Source organism: Polypterus senegalus, chromosome 2 (assembly GCF_016835505.1).
Source record: "Polypterus senegalus isolate Bchr_013 chromosome 2, ASM1683550v1, whole genome shotgun sequence".
Taxonomy (NCBI): domain Eukaryota; kingdom Metazoa; phylum Chordata; class Cladistia; order Polypteriformes; family Polypteridae; genus Polypterus; species Polypterus senegalus.
In genome coordinates, this window is record NC_053155.1 from 117,893,179 (window position 1) to 117,912,700 (window position 19,522).

General features: G+C 36.6%; 1 protein-coding gene across 1 annotated transcript in view; it reads left to right on the forward strand.

Annotated features, from left to right (window-relative positions):
- ttc3 (tetratricopeptide repeat domain 3) overlaps positions 1 to 19,522 on the forward strand; it is a 219,742-nt gene that overhangs the window by 158,751 nt on the left and 41,469 nt on the right. The window contains exons 25-32 of the mRNA XM_039744454.1: positions 142 to 206; positions 2,852 to 2,991; positions 5,108 to 5,419; positions 10,211 to 10,483; positions 11,055 to 11,101; positions 11,192 to 11,248; positions 11,350 to 11,435; positions 13,440 to 13,595. Of these exons, the coding sequence (XP_039600388.1) occupies positions 142 to 206; positions 2,852 to 2,991; positions 5,108 to 5,419; positions 10,211 to 10,483; positions 11,055 to 11,101; positions 11,192 to 11,248; positions 11,350 to 11,435; positions 13,440 to 13,595 (1,136 nt within the window). The remainder of the gene's footprint in view (positions 1 to 141; positions 207 to 2,851; positions 2,992 to 5,107; positions 5,420 to 10,210; positions 10,484 to 11,054; positions 11,102 to 11,191; positions 11,249 to 11,349; positions 11,436 to 13,439; positions 13,596 to 19,522) is intronic.

Sequence of the window (19,522 nt, forward strand, 5' to 3'; positions counted from 1 at the left end):
GACTTCTGAAGAATTTTATTTGGAAATGTTTCATTTTTAAAGTTACTTTTGATTGTGAAATATTTTATATTAACAATCTATGATTGATACTTCATTATTTATCATGTGTACAACAACTTGATGTCTGTTTTTGTTTTCTAGTTTGAATCAAACATACAGAGATCAAAAGAAGTACTAAAACCAGCAGTAAAACAAAAAGCTTCAAGGTATGGCATCTTAAATTTATTTCCCTTTCTGTACTTGCTATAGTTAATCGATGTAATTTCTATTTGAGAAGAATTTTAGGCAAACTTCTCAAAAATACATACTTTCAAATTTGCTGAAGGCTGACATGTACATTTAAATCAACAGGTACCATTATACTAGGATGCAAGGAATGGACAGTTGCATTTATATTTATACCAGGTTGGGCAAAAGTAAGTTTACAGTTGTTTGTATGGAAAAAGACAAGCAAGTTATGATTATTACAATTGCTGTATTAACTCAATAGTTTTAAGAAAAAGACAAATGATACAAGTAAATAATACATGAATAACCTGTTTTGTGTACTCACAACTGTAAACCTATTTTTGCCCACCCCTGTGTGTGTGTGTGTGTATTTATAAAGTAGCAGATGACATGGCACCCTAAGTCATCACTGACTTTGGAAACCTCACACTGGACCTCAAGCAACTTGGATTTTGTGCTTCTCCTCTCTTCCTCCAGACACTGGGACCTTGATTGGAATGCAAAATTTACTTTAATCTGAAAAGAGGACTTTGGACCACTGAGCAACAATCCTGTCTGGTTTCTCCTTAGCCCAAGACGCTTCTGATATTGTCTCTGGTTTAGGAGTGGCTTGACACAAGTAACGCGACAGTTGTAGCCCATGTCCTGGATACTTTTGCTACACAATCCTCTCAAGGCTGCGGTTATTCCTGTTGTTTGTGCACCTTTTTCTGCCACATTTTTGTCCTTCCACTCAACTTTCCATTAATATGCTTGGACACAGCACTCTGTGAACAGCCAGCTTCTTTAGCAATGACCTTTTGTGGCTCACCCTCCTTGTGGAGGGTGTCGATGACTATCTTCTGGACAACTGTCAAGTCACTAGTCTTCCCCATGATTATGTGGCCTACTGAATCAGATGGAGACCATTTAAAGGCACAGGACACCTTTGCAGGTGGTTTGGATTAATTAGCTGAGTGGGGTACTGAATTTTGGGTGTTCATTAGCTATAAGCCATTATCAGCAAAATGAAAAGAAATAAACGCTTGAAATATATCACATTGTGTGTTATGACTCTATATGATATCTTATTTTCACCTTTTGAATTGAATTACTAAAATTAACTTTTCGATGATATTCTAATTTATTGAGATGCACCTGTACATTGATCTACTCATATGCCATCAGTCAGTATTAAAATGAGCACGTTGAAAAAAAGGAGGAAGGATTTCTTTATCAGCAATGCTGACATTTCTAAATATTTGTCCAGAAAACAAGGAGCCATGTGGTCCAGGCTGTGGGTCATGAAAACTTGTCAATCCTCCCTCCATGTCCTTTGCTGATTTAAAGGCAGTTTATGATGTTGTTCCCTGGTTTATTTTGTGAAAGTGCTTTAATGGTATGGAGTTCTTGGAATGCTGCACCTTGCCATTCAGTCAGTGTACTTGTGTTAAATTGAGAGACTAAATCAAGCTTAGCCGAGCTAAATGTTTGTCCTATCTCCTTTCCTGTTAATGTTTTTATCATTTTTTTCCCATGGGCAGGATATCGAGGTGTATTCAAGGACTGTAGGATATCTAGCTTGAAAATTTAAGTTTTGCAACTCTGCTGCTTGTATATATGTATGTATGTATGTATGTATGTATGTGTGTGTATATATATATATATATATATATTATACAGTATATGTATGTATATATATATATATATATATATATATATATATATATATATATATTATTGTGTCCCTCTGGATACTATATTTCCTTGGAATGCAGCGATTTAGTTAGGAGGACTATGCATTAGCATATCAAAATCTCTGGTCATTGTCCTCTCCTGGAAAAGATTGGCTTGCCCCTTGCAGGTGGGGGAAAGCAGCTTCCTTTATGCAGAAAGTAGCATTTCACCTTTTTACAGGGATAATCTCCCTCTCTTTTCATCAAGTACTTGCAAGTGTAAAGCTGGGCTAAGCAGTCATTTGCTGTGTACACTTTTACACAGTACAGACTCATGAGAAATAACCTTTAGAGAACTACAAATAAGCAAGTTTCTTTTTTTTTAGTCTCCCAAAAACAGTGACAGGTATGCTTGCTTTTGAGATGAAGTTCTTCAAAACTGTCCTATAGTATATTATCATGCATCTTAAATAATAAATTCTAAGAGTTTTTCTCTGATTGTTGATTTGTGTTCGTTGATTTGGCATGTGTCCCTATGATAGGTTTTATGCTTCTTTAGTAAAACATTTGTAAAATTTGAACCAAACTTACTGATTTGATGTGCTAGTGAATTCTCATACAGTATACTTTGCAGTTAAAAGAACAGAAATATCCATCATATATGCATATACAGTGGATTCAGAAAGTATTCAGACTTTATTGCATGTTTTTATGTTTAAAGTTACAAAATATTTTAGTCAGTTTTGCATTATATAATTTATAGTGAATATTTTAGGACTATAGTGTAGTCCCAGCAGAATGTGAAAAGAAAAATGCAATTAACCGACAATAGAATAAGGAAAAAGGAATGCATTTAGATTTCCTGCTACCAGTGCAAAACTGCTGAAAATACATTCTTGTGTAAAGGGTGTCCAAGTTGTAAAAATATTGTAAACAATTGGGTAATCAGCATTTTTTTTTATCTTTAGCATAAAGAAGATAAAATCTAAAGAGGATCGCAAGCTGAGAAGAAAACTCATGAGGAGGAAGAAAGCAATGGAGCCAGTAAAACAGGAATATAATCGCATGGAGGATGAGGACAAAATTGAAAAAGAAGTTAAAGATAAAGGTTTGAGAATGCAACTAAAAGTAATGATTTATTTGTTTATTTTTCTCCAGAAATTAGAATTTCATTTTTTATATTTGATCAGCCATTCTGTTGATACTGTATGTTGTTGACTGTTGGAAAATATTATTTAGTAAAATATGCAATCCAGATTTATGCATAGGTGTCAATATCTTCTTTTGGGATTTGACAGTGTCTGACTTTAAGAGACCATAGTTTTTGAGATGTAGGTTCTTTTTTTTTTTTTTTTTTTTGATTTTTTGAATGAATGTAGTTTATTCTGATGAGCAATTTTCAAAATACATTTCCCCCATTTTCTCACTTAACATTCCCAGGTTGATACTTAAAAGCATCTCTTGAAATGAGCATCTTTTGATTCCTTTCATTATAATAAGATGAGAGCAGATGGTGTTCAGAACAACTCTCAGTATCTATCATACAGAATGTGTTTTTAAATTGAGTGGCATGTTATTATTTAATGTTGGAGCATAAGCAATGTGGGCAGTGCACAATTGTTGCTAAGCAATTCTTTTATATTTACTTGCATGATAAAGTAGTATAGCATATGGCTTGTGGGGATTGGGACACTGCTGTGTGCTACCATGGCTGAGTAAGGTGGCTGCTTGCAGAAGATTGATTGCCTATGCTGGAAATGGATTTGAGTTTATTTAACTAATTTGCCCATTATATATCCTTTATTGGTAAGTATACTCGTATTAGTAAAAACAAAATATTTTAGATAAAGGGCAAACCTAAACGTAAAACTAGCAATTTTCTTAACAATAGGCTAATGATGAATTCTTAATGTGCTGGGAAAAGACAGGGTCAAGTGATGGTTACCTTGATGAATAAAGTCATGGTTAGTAAATATCCAGCAGAGGAACAATGCATTTATTTACTTATTTATTTATTGCTAATTTTTTTCACTAGAGAAACTTTTCCATCCATTGCACTTTGCACATGTGTGCAGTACATTCAAATACCCATCTTTACAGTTATTTCTGGTTTCATTTGGGTGTGAATTATTCTAAGTTGCTCAAACCAATGGTAAAATTGGTTCTTGGAGAATCTGTCCGCCCAGCACAGAAGTCTTTAGGAAATAAGAAAGTTTTCATTAACAGTTTGATTAATAATAAGAGCACCAAAACTTTGAAAATCTATTTTAGTTTTTGCTCAGATAAATGAATTTTTACATTGTGGTTTCAGTCATGCAAGCAGTAGACTTGATTGGGTTTGGCTATAAAAAATAGTGGTTGGTGTACTTTGTTATAATTTTGACTCTTTTTCCTTTTATGAATCTTAGAATATCATGCTTCCTTCATTTCAATGTACTCTTTTGCGAAATAGTGGTTTAGTGGTATTCTTGACTAAAATGAATGGGTTGGGATGTTTAGGAGTAACATATTCTTACAGATTTTCATGCTTTTCCTTATCCACCAGTATGTGTAAGTGTGTTATAATACTGTATTTAAAGGGAAAGAGAAGCGGTTTTCATCCATAAAAATGTATGAAATTATCTATTAAATGAACAGGAAAATTCTGAATGGTTTCCCACAGACCCTGAACTTACAACCAGGGATAAAAGAAAGTAACCATAATCAATTATATAAATTAGAGGAATCCTTGTAGATCCTTGTAAATTTATGGCAAAAAAGCTAAATTTGCCCAAAATATCCTCCAGAAGGTCATCATAAAGTAGGTTGATTATGACTCTTGTGTTCATTTGTGCCTCGATACTGTCCTATAACATGTGACCTTCACTATAAGATGTTCAATTTTCTTAGCCTTTTAATGTACCTTTATTCCAATTATGGATTCAGTTTCTCTTCTCCACAGACCTTTTGTAGTGTAACAAGAGTGCTCCAACTAATATGCCTTCTAACATTTTTAAGTTTTCCATATAAGGAGTATTGTCTGGGTCTTTTTCGTTTCGTGATGCCTTTCCTTTTGGTTTTGTAGCTGATAATAAGAGAGAAACATTTTATCTATAAGAGACAGAAAATAATTTCTTAAATTTTTTCCATTTTATATTTAAATATCTGTTATTTGCGTGCACTTTTTTTCATCATTTGTGAAAACTTTGTTTAAACTTATCATTTTTATTTTATCTACTTATCAGTTAATCAACAATCATGGATGATCTACAGGGATCGTGTTCTACATCAAATTACTGAGAAAAAAGATCTTCTAAAAGAAGCTGTTGAAGACGTTTCTGTTTTGTATAAATATTTAAAGCCTTGGACTGAAAAAGACAATGAAGGAGTTTGTCTTTTGACAAGTTCAGATCCACACGAATCAGTGGGACATCTTGTAGATTTTCTTGGACATACAAAGAACAGAGTAGCAACTCGAGTATTCATTAAAGCTCTTAAACATTGCCAGGTTATTAGTCCTGAACTATTAGACTGGATAAACCGCCTAAATAATTCAGGTAATAATATTGCAATTTCTTTAAACTTATTTTAGCATGTTTTAATTGAATAACACTTTCAGAAAATGCATCACCTAGTAGGTATATGGTTTTGTTGGATTTGTATCACAGATGTAATCTACATTATTTGAGATGTATATAAATATAGAATCAATGTACTGTATATAAATACAGGTAGTCCCCAGGTTACGGACTTACGACTTACAAACAGGGCCGCAGCTGTGACACATCTTCAGCCTGCAAATGGTGGCTGGACGGAGGCATGGTCAATGTCGCTGCTCGCGCAGTGTAGTGTCCCTTGGGCAGCTCCCAGCGGCAAGTGGTGACCCATGGTCCATAGTCACCGGGGCCACAGCTATTGCACGTGTGCAGGACAGAGGCTTGATGGAGTGTTTCGCCTTTCGCCCACTATGCCACTGCAGCTACTGCTCCTGACTGGACGCAGGCTGAAGGGGGGGTTGGCCGCTTGACTGCCCACCCACCACACATGGCTGCCCTGTTCGTTCTCAGTGGGCGGCTGGTAATGCTGCAAGTGGTGACCCGGTTGTGGCTGAACCAAGGCCATTAAGGGTGAACGAGGTGGTGAGGGGTAGCATTGTAGGGTGGCTGCCTGTTGAATGGGGGCAGTGGTGGGCAATTCACTAACCGCTTTTGGCTGCACTGTGTTCCTTCTCGGTGGGTGGACGCTGCAGGCAGCATACTGTATTGGAGGTGACTGTATGGTGGGCGGGTAATGAACCGCCCCTCACTTCCCCCTTTCATTCTCAATAGCAATCCTGCTTATACTGTTAAACACATAGCAGAAAGTTGTCTCTCGTTCAGTACATCAGACATGTTGATGACGGGTGCCTTCCTGCTGTGATAGTGTGTATAGTGCTGTGCAGAAGAGCTCATCTTAACCATTTGTCTTCACCTTTCAAGAATGTCTCTGAAACACAAATCTGATGCAAGTGCCAGTGATACAGTAAAGAAGAGAGAAACCATCACCATTGAAAATAAAGTAGAAATAATAAGGTTAGAGAGAGGTGAAATTCCATCATTCATTGGCAGGGCACTTGGTTGCTGTTGGTCAACAATAGCATTTATTAAAATAATGCACCTGTTCCGCCTTACATACAAATTCATCTTAAGTACAAACCTACAATACCTATCTCGTACCTAACCAGGGGACCGCCTGTATAGAATAACTAAACAAAGCACTGCAAAGAATATACTTAAGTTTGATTTTATTACATAATTGAATTGATAAAAATAATACGGTATTCATTATTTGGTATTTATCTGCATCTTAAAGGATAAGTTAGATATTTTTCAAGTCAGAGTTATTTCTTCAGAAACACAGTATATAGGTGCATTTACCACACAAAATTGTTTCAAAATCCAGTGATTTCTATAAATTTTTATATAATATCTTGCCCTGCACTAGCGTTTCATATTGGGGTACAGGTATAGCTGGATAACAAAAGTCTTAAGGATGCATCCATTTTTCAAGCCAAGACAGTTGTCCAGTATTGATCTCTCTCTTACGATTAGACGCAAATTATAAAGTAGCTTATACATGTCATTTTTTAAAAATAAAACAATAGTATGAGATTCAACCAGTTTAAAAGAGAACCAACTGCACATGCTATCTGATCCCTTGTAGTCTTCCACTAACTTTCCACTAATTTGGGAGTGTTTTCCTCCAGATTAGACTCAATTAAACTGTTCATACTATTTGGTTGGTTTTGTTTTGATTTACTTTTGTATTTTTGTGTGAACTCTCACAAGCTAATAGAAAGTATATTCTTACTTTGAGAGAAATGGTACCAGGAATATGTGATCTTCTTCTTACGGCTGCTCCCGTTAGGGATCGCTACAGTGGATCATCTTCTTCCATATCTTTCTGTCCTCTGTATCTTGTTCTGTTACACCCATCACCTGCATGTCCTCTCTCACCTCATCCATAAACCTTCTCTTAGGCCTTAATCTTTTTCTCTTGCCTGGTAGCTCTATCCTTAATACTCTTCTCCCAATATACTCGGCATCTCGCCTCTGACTTTGTCTCCAAACCTTCCAACTTCAGCTGATACTGTAATGTACTCATTTCTAATCCTATCCATCCTTGTCACACCCAGTGCAAATCTTAATCTCTTTAACTCTGCTGCTTCCAGCTCTCTCTCCTGTTTTCTGGTCAGTGCCACCATCTCCAACCCTTATAACATAACTGGTCTCACTACCATCCTGTAGACCTTCCCTTTCACTCTTGCTGATATCCATCTGTCACAAATCACTCCTTGCACTCCACCCATTCCATTCTGCATGCACTGTTCTTCACCTCTCTTCCACAATCCCCAGTACTCTGTACTGTTTATCCCAAATATTTAAACTTATCCACCATTGCCAACTCTACTACTTGCATCCTCACCATTCCACTGACCTTCCTCTCATTTATACACATGTATTCTGTCTTGTTCCTACTGACCTTCATTCCTGTCCTGTCTAGAGCATACAGTGGGTACGGAAAGTATTCAGACCCCCTTCAATTTTTCACTCTTTGTTATATTGCAGCCATTTGCTAAAATCATTTTAAATAAATTTTTTTCCTCATCAATGTACACACAGCACCCCATATTGACAGACAAAAAAAAAGAATTTTTGAAATTGTTGCAGATTTATTAAAAAAGAAAAACTGAAATATCACATGGTCCTAAGTATTCAGACCCTTTGCTCAGTATTTAGTAGAAGCACCCTTTTGAGCTAATACAGCCATGAGTCTTCTTGGGAAAGATGCAACAAGTTTTTCACACCTGGATTTGGGGATCCTCTGCCATTCCTCGTTGCAGATCCTCTCCAGTTCTGTCAGGTTAGATGGTAAACGTTGGTGGACAGCCATTTTTAGGTCTCTCCAGCGATGCTCAATTGGGTTTAAGTCAGGGCTCTGGCTGGGCCATTCAAGAACAGTCACAGAGTTGTTGTGAAGCCACTCCTTCATTATTTTAGCTGTGTGCTTAGGGTCATTGTCTTGTTGGAAGGTAAACCTTCGGCCCAGTCTGAGGTCCTTAGCACTCTGGAGAAGGTTTTTGTCCAGGATATCCCTGTACTTGGCCACATTCATCTTTCCCTCGATTGCAACCAGTCGTCCTGTCCCTGCAGCTGTTAAACACCCCCACAGCATGATACTGCCACCGCCATGCTTCACTGTGGGGACTGTATTGGACAAGTGATGAGCAGTGCCTGGTTGTCTCCCCACATACCGCTTAGAATTAAGGCCAAAAAGTTCTATCTTGGTCTCATCAGACCAGAGAACCTTATTTCTCACCATCTCAGAGTCCTTCAGGTGTCTTTTAGCAAACTCCATCCTGGCTGTCATGAGTCTTGCCTCTCCTCAGTGTGTGGAGACAACTAGGCACTGCTCATCACTTGTCCAATACAGTCCCCACAGTGAAGCATGGAGGTGGCAGTATCATGCTGTGGGGGTGTTTAACAGCTGCAGGGACAGGACGACTGGTTGCAATCGAGGGAAAGATGAATGTGGCCAAGTACAGGGATATCCTGGACAAAAACCTTCTCCAGAGTGCTAAGGACCTCAGACTGGGCGAAGGTTTACCTTCCAACAAGACAATGACCCTAAGCACACAGCTAAAATAACGAACGAGTGGCTTCACAACAACTCTGTGACTGTTCTTGAATGGCCCAGCCAGAGCCCTGACTTAAACCCAATTGAGCATCGCTGGAGAGACCTAAAAATGGCTGTCCACCAACGTTTACCATCTAACCTGACAGAACTGGAGAGGATCTGCAACGAGGAATGGCAGAGGATCCCCAAATCTAGGTGTGAAAAACTTGTTGCATCTTTCCCAAGAAGACTCATGGCTGTATTAGCTCAAAAGGGTGCTTCTACTAAATACTGAGCAAAGGGTCTGAATACTTAGGACCATGTGATATTTCAGTTTTTCTTTTTTAATAAATCTGCAACAATTTCAAAAATGATTTTTTTGTCTGTCAATATGGGGTGCTGTGTGTACATTAATGAGGAAAAAAATTAATTTAAACGATTTTAGCAAATGGCTGCAATATAACAAAGAGTGAAAAATTGAAGGGGGTCTGAATACTTTCCGTACCCACTGTATCTCCACCTCTCCGGGAGCTCCTCAACCTGCTCCCTACTATTGCTACAGATCATATCATCATCAGCAAACCTCATAGTCCACGGGGACTCCTGTCTGATCACGTCTATCAATTTGTCCATCACCATTGCAAATAAGAAAGGGCTAAGAGCTGATCCCTGATGTAATCCCACCTCCACCTTGAATGCATCCGTCACTCCTACCGCAGACCTCACCACAGTCACACCACTCATACACCAGGAATATGTGATAAAATGATTATTTCCAGATCCCTTTTCTTATCATAAGCATGCACTGGAAACACAGAAGACGTGTTTTCTTTTATCAAAATTCAAAGAAGTCTTATTTGGTAAGTTTTAGGCTTTTATTTTCCATGGGTGCTTCATGCCTACACTAGCACTTTACAATTGAAGTAATAGGACAAGATATATTTTAAAATTTGTAGAAATTGCTAGCCTTTGGAACACAATTGTTTATGGCAAATGAATATATGCCATGTTTGTGTAGAAGTAACATTGAAAATACCTAACTTGTTCTTTTAAAGCTGAATAATTACGGATTAATAATTTTTATTCTCTCTTTTAGTAATACTGAATCAAAATCTGTTCTCTGTAAGTTTGACATAAAAGCCAAATTATTTTGCATTTAGCTTATCTGTTTCTTTCTATCTAAACATTCACAGGTTTAAAGTCTGCTGAGACATTTATTAATCGTTATTCTGCAAGTTTTGAAGAATTAGACCTAAGCCCTGTTTTTGAGTTCACTCCACTTATGGATACTTTGGTTGAAAATTTTGGCAGTAAACCAGAATTTCTGAATAATACCATTACAATAGTAGATTATTTTAAACAGTCTCCTTTAGAGGAAAAGCGTCTTTTTATTTGGTCTTTGGAAGAGAACCGTGAAAAATTCCCCTCTCTATATAATGCACTTGATGAATATTTTGAAATAATGGGTAAGTTTTTTTTACATTTGGATATTGTTAACACTTGAGTATCTTATCATTGTCACTTGAATATTTTTTTTTTATCAGGAGTATTTTTACTTTTGTGTAAAAGCTTTTGTTTGACAGTATTTATGTGCTTTCCTTGCCTACGGCTACCATGCTTATACATGCTGTTTTTTTAGAACAAAGTTGATGTAGGACAAGGGTTAAATGGCCAGGAAATTGCTACTTCTGGTACTGAATTAAAAAAGGTTAACTTTATAATTTTCTGCTATGTTTAACATTTGGGTTATTTAAAACAAACCTATAGCAAAGTCATAGAGTACCTTTAAGTGCTTACTTAAATTGTATGTTAACTATTATCATTTGTTTCTTGTACTGCATATTCCTTTTTGTTTAAGACGTTTAACACCAATCCAAAATGGACACATCACCATACTCTTTGGACATTCTTTTATTGGGTTAGGTAGAAGAAAATATTTGGAAAGTTTGTTGTATTTTATGATTTATCCAAAGTATAGGATAACCTCTGTATTTAAGTTGTCTAAAACATTGCATATTGTTTTAATCTTGTTTTCAGATGCATCTTGCATTGTTTTAAAAAAACATGGCATTGAAAATCCATCTGTGAGTATAACAATCGTTGCTGCTTATTGTGTATGTAAAGTTTGTATAATAAGTTGCAAGTTCTAATATGAAAATATTTTTTTCCTCTAGCAAGCAAGTTTAAAGGTTAAAAGCAGAAGTAGGAAAAAGAAGATAAAAGATTCAAAAGTAAATATTTCAGCTGGGCAGAGGTTAATCTCTTATGTGTTATGGCTCATTGTTGGGATTATTTTAAATAATTTCTTTGCTCATATTTTTTGTATTTTTAGCCAGTTTATGTTCTTTCTGGAATTGTTGGAAGCAGTCTTCGAGAAGATGATGATGAAGATGATATATTCACAGATGAAGACACATTGTAAGTCAAAACATATAGGATTTTTTATTGTGTTTATTTTTTTATTATTATTTTAGTGTCTGAATTCAATGATTTAAATTACTTAAAGGGTGCTAAGAGCATAACAAGCTATATAAATGAAGAGAACAATTCAGCAACCAAACTTGTATGGTTAACTTATACTGAAGTCACCCCAATTAAAATTGATCTCATTAAAATACTTTCTGAAGGTTTTCAGGGCATCTGCTTCAACTACATATTCAGTAGCTTGTTCCAGATCCCCTTGGCTTTTTATTTGGAAAAAGTATTTCTCGGATTTTACTATTAAATGCACTTCCCCTTTATTTTCTCCAGTGCGCTCAAATGTATAATTCTTTACTTAGTAACTAATACCAGCAGAGGCGTAGCTAGGGTTTTCAGCGCCCGGGGACAACTGAAGATTTTGCGCCCCCTCCTGTTTGCCAAAATGCAATGGGGAAGGAAAAGAAAATTTTAAAAAATGTATTTAAAATAATAGTATTTTAAGAAAAAGTCTCCAAAAATGATAACGCCGTCTCGTGTTCTTTAAAATAAAAATCCGTCATTAGTTTTTGTAAGAAAAAAAATTGTTTTCTGCATTTAAAAATTATTTTAAAGAAAGTATATAGCAAATTATAAAGCAAAATAATTATATATTTATAAAAACTGCATTAATTAAAATTTAGTCCTACAAAAATATGATGGGGAAACGTCTAGACTTTTGCAGCCATCTACTAGAATACTTCACCACAGCCCAATCAATTTTCTATCAAACACATAAACACAGATCACTTTGCACACAGAAATGTCGTTTGCAACAACTTAGACAATGATACACTAATGCCTCATGTCAGTCGTGCAACCTGTTTAATAACATCAGAAATGTTTCTGGGTGGGAGTCAAGCATGTTAGAGTAGTGGAGGGGATAAATTATTGTCTGTTGGGTATATAGAACTAATAATACGTGCTTCGAAATCAGAAAGAGACAAAAAACATAGGAAAAAGATCCTGATAGTGATGGACTGAGTATGCAAATGTTTTTTATTTACTTTTTATTGCATTTAAGAATGGAAAACATTTCATTCTAACATTTCGTAACATCAATTTGGCACCCCCTGGATGTCCCCCCTTGCTCCCCCAGCTACACCACTGAATACCAGTCAATAATAGTCCCCTCTGTCGCCTCAGCCACAAAAACTGTTGAAAGATCATTTAAGCCATATTAAAAACATCCCTTGAATACCTGTATTTCTTTTTGCTATAATGCTATGAACAGTGAGTGAACCAAAAGCTGAAATGATAGATCCATCATGTCTACAGTTCTTCCAAGCATGTCTCCTCTCATAAATCATTATACTCCTATTGTATCACTAAATGAAGTAAAAGTAGTAGTTTACTTTTTTCACCAAATTAAGCAAGCTCAAATGTTGTGGAAATCAGTTATCTTAGTACTACTACCTGTTAAGTTATTTACACTGGTCTCTAAAACCCACATTTTTCAAGTAAGGAATTTGAAGTGCTAATTGCATGCGGCAAAAATGTGGGGTGGGGGAGAGAATTAATCTTGATCTGGGAACTTGTTTTTCTGACCATTGACTCTGTGTGTATATTCAGTTTTTTGCTATTACTAAAACTTGTAATTAGCCTATATTTATGTAATTGGTAATATACCTGTGCCAGATATACAAGAGAATCCTGGACATTTCTACTTGTGGGGACACCTGTTAAATTTAAGAGCTTTAATGGGTATCAGTTTAAGTTCTCTTGTGTTTGTACTGTTGACCCATACCTTAACCTATTACAACTACTGCCTCAGCACCCGGGTATGCTTCCTTTTTTACTTAATAAAAAAAAAAAAAAATGGATACAGTTAATCATAATTTGTAATTGATGGTTAGTATGCTGTGAGTGTTTTTGTTTTTTTTTTTGTTTGTTTTTTTGGCATGGCTTTGTAAAATGATATTGACCGTATAACCATTGATTTTTTTCTTTTTTTTCTTTTTTTAGAATGCTTCTGGGATCTTATGATCCTTTTGCAGTCCCAGAGTATCTTCGTCATCAAGTAGCTGAATTTGAAGGTCAAGCTAGCAGTAATCTTGGTTCCAGCAGTTATAGACAAATACTAGACAATAACCCTGATCCAACACGTGAAAGCTTGTATGAGTAAGTGAATCTAATGTTTAAATTCATTCTTGTTAAAATTTTAATACTAATTCTAACACCTTACTGTTTTTTAATAAAAAGTTTAATAAGGTTTTAATTTTTTTTTCTTTCAATTACATTTTTTTTTTAACATTTACAATAATTTTCATTTTTGATTGAGCATAACCTCTGATTTAAGTTTTAGTTAGAGCATTGTTTGTGTCCAAATTGCTCTAGTTCTGCTGGAAGAAAATAATATTTTTTGTTCCTACTCACAGTTACTATGCTCTGCAAATGCATCCTTACAACAGACATTTAGTGAAAAGCAGCTGCATTATTTCAGTAACTGGTTTATGTCTAACATATTTGTCATACATGGTTACAGTAGGCTTGGTCAGTATGGCGATGCTATCATGATGATATGTACAGCCTTGACTCACATTTTTTTTTTTTTTTTAAGATGAAGATTGCAAAATGCCTACTTGTACATGGTCAAGGAAAAAAAAACACTAAATTTCCAGATCTAGACAATGAACACGTTATCTAGGAAGTAGCAATCACTAACCAGCTATTTAAAGATGGCTGTTTTGGTTGCAAATAAGTAAACTAGTGCAGTTACTTGACTCTTTTTTTTTTTTTTGGTTTTAAGCCAGATGAGAAAGGGGATTTGGCAAATTTAAACAAACCATTTTTTCCTCTGACTCACACACATCAGATAACCTGACCGATCATTTGCACGCTATGTTCAATAACCATTTCTTTGTTTGTACCTGCTTGGACATTTGTCAATAGGTGATATCAGTGGCATTCAGTGATTGATTACTTTCATCTCCAATGGCAGGGTTGTTACTTACATTTCTAATACATTTTCCTTTATCCAGGATTTGGACCATATGATTAAACATGTCATAAATACTGTATACTGTGCACTTGCATTGTGACTGTATGCAGATATGCTGTGAATGCATTTCATTTACTTACACTAGAAAGTTTAAATGCTTATTTAGCAGAAAGCTACAAATCCAAAATACATTTTATCTGGCAAAATGTAAATTAACAACTTGACAACATCCTCTGTTGTGGGGTTCAATGCGGTAGGCATGCTGTTTTGATAGCCAGTGGAAGAAGCTTTCTTTGACATTAAGAGAGTTAGTGATGTACTTTAATGCTGCAATTGTGACAACTCTGGCCAAAGGCACAGCTTTGCTGGGGTCAGTCTGGATGCATGAAGCAAATCAAGATTCCTGTTTGGATTGTTCAAGGACCACTACTGCTGCTAAGTCTGTGAAAGTATCATTGTACTCTTTTCTTTATTTGCAAAAGACTGCAGCCTCTATCAGCAAATACAGTGCCGTCCATAATGTTTGAAACAAAGACACATTTTTCTTTGATTTACCTCCCTTCTCTACAGTTTAAAATTACAAATCATTGCATGCAAGGGATATGCAACAGAGTATTAAATACAGTGGTGTGAAAAACTATTTGCCCCCTTCCTGATTTCTTATTCTTTTGCATGTTTGTCACACAAAATGTTTCTGATCATCAGATACATTTAATCATTAGTCAAATATAACACAAGTAAACACAAAATGCAGTTTTTAAATGATGTTTTTTTATTATTTAGGGAGGAAAAAAAAATGCAAACCTACATGGCCCTGTGTGAAAAAGTAATTGCCCCCTTGTTAAAAAATAACCTAATTGTGGTGTATCACACCTGAGTTCAATTTCCATAGCCACCCCCAGGCCTGATTACTGCCACACCTGTTTCAATCAAGAAATCACTTAAATAGGAGCTGCCTGACACAGAGAAGTAGACCAAAAGCACCTCAAAAGCTAGACATCATGCCAAGATCCAAAGAAATTCAGGAACAAACGAGAACAAAAGTAATTGAGATCTATCAATCTGGTAAAGGTTATAAAGCCATTTCTAAAGCTTTGAGACTCCAGTGAACCACAGTGAGAGCCATTATCCACAAATGGCAAAAACACGGAACAGTGGTGAACCTTCCCAGGAGTGGCCGGCCGACCAAAATTACCCCAGGAGCGCAGAGACGACTCATCCGAGAGGTCACAAAAGACCCCAGGACAACGTCTAAAGAACTGCAGGCCTCACTTGCCTCAATTAAGGTCAGTGTTCACGACTCCACCATAAGAAAGAGACTGGCAAAAATGGCCTGCATGGCAGATTTCCAAGACGCAAACCACTGTTAAGCAAAAAGAACATTAGGGCTCGTCTCAATTTTGCTAACAAACATCTCAATGATTGCCAAGACTTTTGGGAAAATACCTTGTGGACTGTTGAGACAAAAGTTGAACTTTTTGGAAGGCAAATGTCCCGTTACATCTGGCGTAAAAGGAACACAGCATTTCAGAAAAAAACATCATACCAACAGTAAAATATGGTGTTGGTAGTGTGATGGTCTGGGGTTATTTTGCTGCTTCAGGACCTGGAAGGCTTGCTGTGATAAATGGAACCATGAATTCTACTGTCTACCAAAAAATCCTGAAGGAGAATGTCCGGCCATCTGTTCGTCAACTCAAGCTGAAGCGATCTTGGGTGCTGCAACAGGACAATGACCCAAAACACACCAGCAAATCCACCTCTGAATGGCTGAAGAAAAACAAAATGAAGACTTTGGAGTGGCCTAGTCAAAGTCCTGAACTGAATTCAATTGAGATGCTATGGCATGACCTTAAAAAGGCGGTTCATGCTAGAAAACCCTCAAATAAAGCTGAATTACAACAATTCTGCAAAGATGAGTGGGCCAAAATTCCTTCAGAGCACTGTAAAAGACTCATTGCAAGTTATCGCAAACGCTTGATTGCAGTTACTGCTTCTAAGGGTGGCCCAACCAGTTATTAGGTTCAGGGGGCAATTGCTTTTTCACACAGGGCCATGTAGGTTTGGATTTTTTTTCTCCCTAAATAATAAAAAACATCATTTAAAAACTGCATTTTGTGTTTACTTGTGTTATATTTGACTAATGGTTAAATGTGTTTGATGATCAGAAACATTTTGTGTGACAAACATGCAAAAGAATAAGAAATCAGGAAGGGGGCAAATAGTTTTTTACACCACTGTATGACTGCTTTAATATACCCACCATTGCTATGTCCCAAACATTTTGGTGTCCTGAAATGGGGGCACCATGTATAAAAAGTGTTGCAATTTCAACACAGGGTGACCGTGATGTATGAAAATAACTTCATGTTAAAATCTGCAATGTGCACTTTAATTACATCTGAATTCTTTCATTTTAAGTTTTAAACTGTGTAGCAGAGGGGCAAATCAAGAAAAATGTGTCTTTTATCCCAAATTTAATGTTGGACACTGTACCTTTGGGCATTCATTTTAGTCATCATGCTTATTTGCTTTGAAGGCAAAGTGTTTGCAGATAGGTGAGGCTGATTTAGCATTATACATTTACAAAGGATATAACAGATTCACATCAAATGTATCTTTTTGTATTATGACAACGATAATAATAGCAGGTCACTTCTCAAAGTGCTAAATGCATTGACGACATAAGTTTCAATTCAACAATGTCTAAATAGGGATAAGCATTTAGGTGTGGAGGCAGTCGAGGAGCAGTGGAACAGGTTTAAAAATGTTTTACATGTAATGCAGGACATATACATACCTAAATTTGAAATTAATAGGAAACTAAAAAAAACTCCACGGTAGATTAATAAAGATTTAAAAAAGAATTTGCAAAGGAAAAAACTGCTTTATAAGGCATCTAAGACTAATGACTGCAAAGTGAATCGTAGAGCATATGAGAACATGAGGGCAAAAATTAAGAAGGATATCGGGGAGGCTAAAAGACAGTTGGAGAGGAATATAGCAGATTAGGTGAAAGAAGACCCTAAGAGATTCTTTCAGTATTTTAGTAGTAAAAGAACAGTCAAGGAGGAGGCATGTGCATCAGAAATAGTAAAGGGGAATTAAAAGATACGGTGAAATAGCGGATGCCCTAAACATACATTTTTCTGAGGTGTTTACAAGTGAGCAAGTGGATAACCTCCCAGAGATAAATGCGACTACTAAGGAGGTACTGAGGGATTTGGAAATTGTAGAGAGAGAAATCACCAGGACCAGATAATATTTATCCTTGTGTTCTTAAGGAGGCTAGTGAGTACATATATAAACCCTTGACACATTTTCAGGAAGTCACTAGAGAGATTCTGAAGGACTGGAAAATGGCAAATATCATCCCATTATATAAAAAGGGTGACAGGGCAGATCCAAGCAACTAGGCCAGTAAGCTTAACACGCATCACAAGAAAATAAATGGAAGGAATTATTAAGGATAAGATTGAGCAACACATGGCAAGGACAGGAGTTATTCTGAACAGTCAGCATGGGTTCAGAAGAGGGAGGTCGTGTTTTACTAACATGCTGGGATTCTATGAGGAGGCAACAAAAGGATACAATCAAAGTGGAGCATATGATATTATTTATCTGGACTTTCAGAAAGCATTTGATAAGATGCCACATGAGAGGTTGGGAATTAAATTAAAAGAAGTGGGAGTTCAGTGTGATGTTTTCAGATGGGTGCAGAATTGGCTCAGACACAGGAAGCAGAGGGTGATGGTGCGAGGAACCTCTTCAGAACTGACAGATGTTAAGAGTGGTGTTCCACAGGGGTCAGTGCAAAGGGCCGCTGCTATTTTTAATATATATATTTAAATGATTATAATTAGGGAATTATTATAAGGAATATAATTAACAAGCTGGTTAAGTTTGCAGATGATAACTAGATACAGTCAAAGTAAAAAGTATGTGAACTGGTTAAACTCTCTGCTCATGAGTCAATTATACGCAAAACATTGAACAAGAAAGGAGTCCATGGCAGGACACCAAGAAGGAAGCCACTGCTATCAAAAAAGAACATTGCTGCATGCCTGAAGTTTGCGAAAGAGCACCTGGACACTCCACAACAGTACTGGGAAAATGTTTTGTGGAGTGATGAAACCAAAATTGAACTATTTGGGAGGAATAAGCAGAACTTCATGTATCATAAAAAGGGCACTGCATATTAACATCAAAACATCATCCCTGCAGTAAAGTATGGTGGAGGGAACATCATGATTTGGGACTGCTTTGCTGCATCGGGGCTTTGGACTGCTTGCCATCATTAAGGAGAAAATGAATTCACAAGTTAATCAAGAAATTCTCCAGGATAATGTGAGGGTGTCTGTCCGTCAACTTAAGCTCAGAAGAGGCTGGGTGATGCAACAGGACAATGACCCTAAACATCGCAGCAAATCCACAGCACAGTGGCTTCAGAAGAATAAACACGGCCTTTTGGAGTGGCCCAGTCAGAGACCAGATCTCAATCCTATTGAGGAGCTGTGGAATGATTTGAAGAGAGCCATACACAGAAGACAATTGAAGAATATGGAAGAATTAAGGCAGTTCTGCAGGGAAGAATGGGCTCAAATTCCCCCCACATGATGTGCAGGTCTGATCTGCAGTTACAAGAAGCACCTGGTTGAGGTCATTGCTGTCAAAGGATGGTCAACCAGTTATTAAATCCCAAGGTTCACTTAGTTTTTCCACTACCACTGTGAACATTAAATGCATTTGTAAAATAGACATGAAAGAGTTGAATTTTTTTGTGTGTCATTGGCTTAAGCTCATTGTGTATATCAGTACCTGTGACTTAGATGAAGATCAGATAATTTTTTATGACCAATTCATGCAGTAAACCAGATAATTCCAAAGGGTTCACATACTTCTTATTTTGACTGTTAAGTGGATTAGCAGATAATTTGGAATCCGCTATATTGTTACAGAAGGACTTGGATAGCATAAAGGCTTGGGTAGATTTGTGGCAGATGAAATTTAATGTCAGTAAATATAAAGTATTACACATAGGAAGTGTAAATGTTAGGTTTGAATACACAATGGGTGGTCGGAAAATCAAGAGTTCCCCTTTATGAGA